Below are 2,179 nucleotides of genomic sequence, written 5' to 3' on the forward strand. Positions count from 1 at the left end.
ATAGTATAGATAGATAGATAGATACTATATATATATATATATATATATATATGTATATGGTACATAAGCGAGACTGTGTATTCCGACTGTGTGTGTGTGTCCGATGACCACGAATCCTTAAGCTAACTTCAATGGATTTCAAACACGCAAATACGAAGAAGTGAACAGGGCAGCCCTCTCAGAGTTGAAGTACCGGTATACCTCTACCGTTCATATAACATCAGGTGTGTGACAATACAATACAAGAGACAAACGCACCACACCTCTACAATCCATACAACACGGCGCACGCCGAGTCGGTTAAATAAACCATCATCACAGGTGATCGCGTTTTTCTCGCCTGGAAGAACTGCTAATGAATCATATAAGTCTCCAGCCGGGGAGGGCAGGGCTTGAGCACATACACATAGACATAGACATACATATACAAATACATATACACATATACGTACACATAGACATACAGATATACATACACATGCACAATACAGACACATACACGAACACTTACACATACATATACACATATACATACACATATGTACACACATAAAGATACAGATACAGATACAGATACAGATACGCATACATATACACATACATACACGCACACGTCACATACACATACACAATTATACTAAATACACCAAAACTGAGTCGAGAGATCTAACGCTAATATCAGTAAATATACATATCTCAATAGAGAGAAACCGGCAACAACATCAATACACCTCAGACGCAGCGATTTGGGTTATTAGAAATACGGAGAATATAAGGAGAACAAAGATACATCACGCATTCACAGACACTCACACCGCAAGCAGACCCCCAGCCATGTCCCACATTTAGCTCGCAAGTCACCGTACTGGTACAAGAACATACTGATCAACTGTGATGCAGACCACCACACGATGGTTTTAAACATTGAAACAGTATCATACTGTAATTCAGAGTGTAGTCCAAGACTAACTCACCACATGAACTTACATGCGTCTCCCCATGCCTGACCAGCCACACCTCCAGTTCACCCGACATCTATGCCTAGTTGTAGAGTTACGCTTGTGCTAGAAATCAGTCTTTAACGTACAAGCAATAGCCACACAGAGCTACGGAAGTAAGTATGCCCTATCACACTATATAAGCGATGATGTACAATATGTTCATAGATGTTGATGATAAAAATAGAGTCGTATAAAAAGTATACACACGATTTGTTCACTTTTTTTGGAAAACATCAAAAGAGAGCAATAATAATAACTCAAAAATAACTTCAAAAAAAATCATTTGAATTTATAACGTTATATGAAATGATTCATCTATTACACCTCGGGCGTATGACTGGTGTGTGAGTGTATAGAGCGGGTATGCATATCGGGTATGTACATTTAAAGCACATGATATATCCCGAAACGCCTGCTTGTATATGCGTACGTTGGTACTTGCACAAGTGCAAGTGAAATGATAGTGTGTTAGTACTACAGTTTCTCGCCGAAGCCTTAAACCACTACGCCCACTGACGTAGAGTACACAGAGCGACTACTCACCTTCTTATAGGGCCCATACACTCGCTTGTTCACGGTCTCTATCACTGGTGGATATCCCAATACAAACCAAAAAAGCATGACTGGAGAAACCAACTATGTTCTTCCGGCCAGGGAACACGCCGAGGAATTCTATGCCCACTACGATTTAGGCGAGGTTATCGGATAGTAAGTGGCGTATGAAGCATGTTGTGTTAACGCCTGCACGTGTGTGTTAAAGGTAGTACGGACGCGGTTAGTAATTGGCTTCTGAAGCATGTTATGGTAACACACGCATGTGTATGTTAAATTGAGTACAGTTGCGGATAGTAAGTGCGGATAGCAAGTGGTTTTTATTGAACGTAGTTAGTATTTGAGTATCGTTATCTAAATATATTGGTGTATTCAGAGGTATAGAAACGCATGTTTACAAATGCGTACAGGTACTTCTTTACAAGGTGATTGCATACTAGGAAAGATGCATGTGCCCATACACACGTAGCTTCTTCGTATGTGGAGATATGTGTGAGAATTATAGTATGCGATCCTACTTGGACGTTTATAGTATAAACAAGTTGTGGCTATCACTTAACACAACTACAAGAACTTATATGTTCATTTACTTAATGAACCCAATTCAACATACATGTGTGATATAT

General features: G+C 39.6%; 1 protein-coding gene across 1 annotated transcript in view; it reads left to right on the top strand.

Annotated features, from left to right (window-relative positions):
- Positions 1 to 1,620: 1,620 nt before the first annotated feature.
- The window catches only part of SARC_01965 (hypothetical protein), a gene marked incomplete at its 5' end in the record, with an annotated part of 5,686 nt that continues 5,127 nt past the window's right edge, over positions 1,621 to 2,179 (top strand). The window contains one exon of the mRNA XM_014304283.1: positions 1,621 to 1,698. Coding sequence (XP_014159758.1) covers positions 1,621 to 1,698 — 78 coding nt within the window. The remainder of the gene's footprint in view (positions 1,699 to 2,179) is intronic.

The sequence above is a fragment of the Sphaeroforma arctica genome, assembly GCF_001186125.1.
Source record: "Sphaeroforma arctica JP610 unplaced genomic scaffold supercont1.84, whole genome shotgun sequence".
In the NCBI taxonomy this organism is placed as follows: Eukaryota; class Ichthyosporea; order Ichthyophonida; genus Sphaeroforma; species Sphaeroforma arctica.